A 1,878-nucleotide genomic window follows, 5' to 3' on the forward strand; every position below is an offset into this window, starting at 1 on the left:
GGATGCCCTTCTTGCATCAACACAGCTCCAATACCCTTACCACTAGCGTCTGTTTCAACCATAAAAGTTAAAGCATAATTAGGCATAGCTAACACAGGAGCAGAGACCAAGGCACTTTTAAGCTCCTCAAATGCTCTGGTAGCATCCTCAATCCATAAAAATCCATCCTTCTTGAGAAGGTCATGCAATGGTCTGCAAATAGCACCAAAACCTTTTATAAATCTTCGGTAATATCCTGCTAAACCAATAAAACCCCTCAGCTGTTTAAGATTCCTAGGAATAGGCCATTGTTGAACAGCTTGTATCTTCTTAGGATCTGTTGCTACACCTTGTGCACTAATTACATGGCCTAAGTATTCAACTATAGGAACTCCAAACGCACACTTGGACATTTTGGCATACGAACCATAAGCTCAAACACCTCCTGAACATCAGTAACATGAGATGACATAGATTTGCTAAAGATTAAGATATCATCGAAGAAAACCAACACAGATTTTCTTAATAAGGGTTTGAAAACAACATTCATTAAGCTCTGGAAAGAAAAAGGAGCATTGGTTAAACCAAAGGTCATTACTAAAAATTCCTAATGTCCTTCATGAGTTTTGAAGGTTGTCTTGTGTGTGTCACTATCAAGCATTCTAAGCTGGTGATATCCAGCTCTCAAGTCTATTTTTGAAAACACAGATGCACCACATAATTCATCCAACAAATCTTCAATGAAAGGAATAGGAAATTTGTCTTTGATTGTCAACTGATTTAACTCTCTATAATCTACACATAATCTCCATGTACCATCTTTCTTCCCAACTAACACCACAGAAAAAGCATAAGGGCTAGTACTATGCTGAATTACTCCTTGATGAAGCGTTTCTTGAACAAGTTTTTCAATAAAGTCCTTCACACCAGGGTATCTATATGGTCTTTTATTGACTGAAATTGCAAAATCTATAAGAGCTATTCTATGATCAAAAGAACCTCTATGAGGTGGTAATGTAGTTGGAGGTTCAAAAATGATAGAAAACTGATGTACGAGGGCAGACAACTCAGGATGTATCTCAGTACCTTGTGTAGCTTGAATGTTGTAGCAATAAGTATTAGAAACTGCAATATCAATGATATCCATCATATCGAACTGAGCCTCAGATTCTCCACCTTTGAGTAAGGAACTAGCTTTTGAAGATTTAAGTTGACTAGTTGCTTCTCTCAACACATGCTTCTTCCCTTGGTATCTGAATTCTCTAGTCCTATTTTTGAAGTCAAAAAGAATTCTACCAAGAGTGTTTAGCCACTGCAAACCCAATACAATATCCACATTTCCCAATGGCAACAACAGAAAGTTAGATGCAAAAGTAGTACCCTGAAGTAACCACTGCAGGTTCTTACAAACAGAAGTAGTTTGCACCTGTCTGCCATTAGCTACACTAACAGACTGCACAGAAATATCACAAGCCTTGCACCCTAGCTTCTTAGCCATTTCCTGATCTATGAAGTTGTGGGTGCTCCCAGTGTCAATTAAGACCTGCAAGGGCCTTTTGCCATGATAGCCAGTTACCCTAATAGTTTGATAACCATTGACACCTGTGAAAGCCTGTAATGAAAGAGTCATGAGTTCATCAACATCTTGGGCACACTGAATACCTTCTTCCAACACCGCATCACCTTCCCACTCCAAGGTTGCATTCTCATCTACTAACTCCACCATGAACAATTGCTTAGTGGCTCTACAATTGTGGCCAACAACATACTTGTCATCACAAAAGAAACACAAGCCTTTAGCCCTTTTAGCATCCATTTCTGCAGTAGTCAATCTTCTGAATTTATTTGGTTAGGATATAGCAGGCTGATAGGTATTTTTCTGATGGTTATTGGTTTTAA

At 38.6% G+C, this 1,878-nt stretch overlaps 1 protein-coding gene across 1 annotated transcript; it reads right to left on the reverse strand.

Moving 5' to 3' along the window:
• Positions 1 to 40: 40 nt before the first annotated feature.
• On the reverse strand, positions 41 to 392 carry LOC124892795 (uncharacterized mitochondrial protein AtMg00860-like; the record flags this gene model as incomplete). Its single annotated transcript, XM_047404000.1, has 1 exon — positions 41 to 392. A coding segment is annotated over exon 1 (352 nt), but the record flags the coding sequence as incomplete, so codon positions are not given.
• Positions 393 to 1,878: the final 1,486 nt, after the last annotated feature.

This window comes from Capsicum annuum, unplaced genomic scaffold, assembly GCF_002878395.1.
Source record: "Capsicum annuum cultivar UCD-10X-F1 unplaced genomic scaffold, UCD10Xv1.1 ctg50713, whole genome shotgun sequence".
NCBI classification, from domain to species: domain Eukaryota; kingdom Viridiplantae; phylum Streptophyta; class Magnoliopsida; order Solanales; family Solanaceae; genus Capsicum; species Capsicum annuum.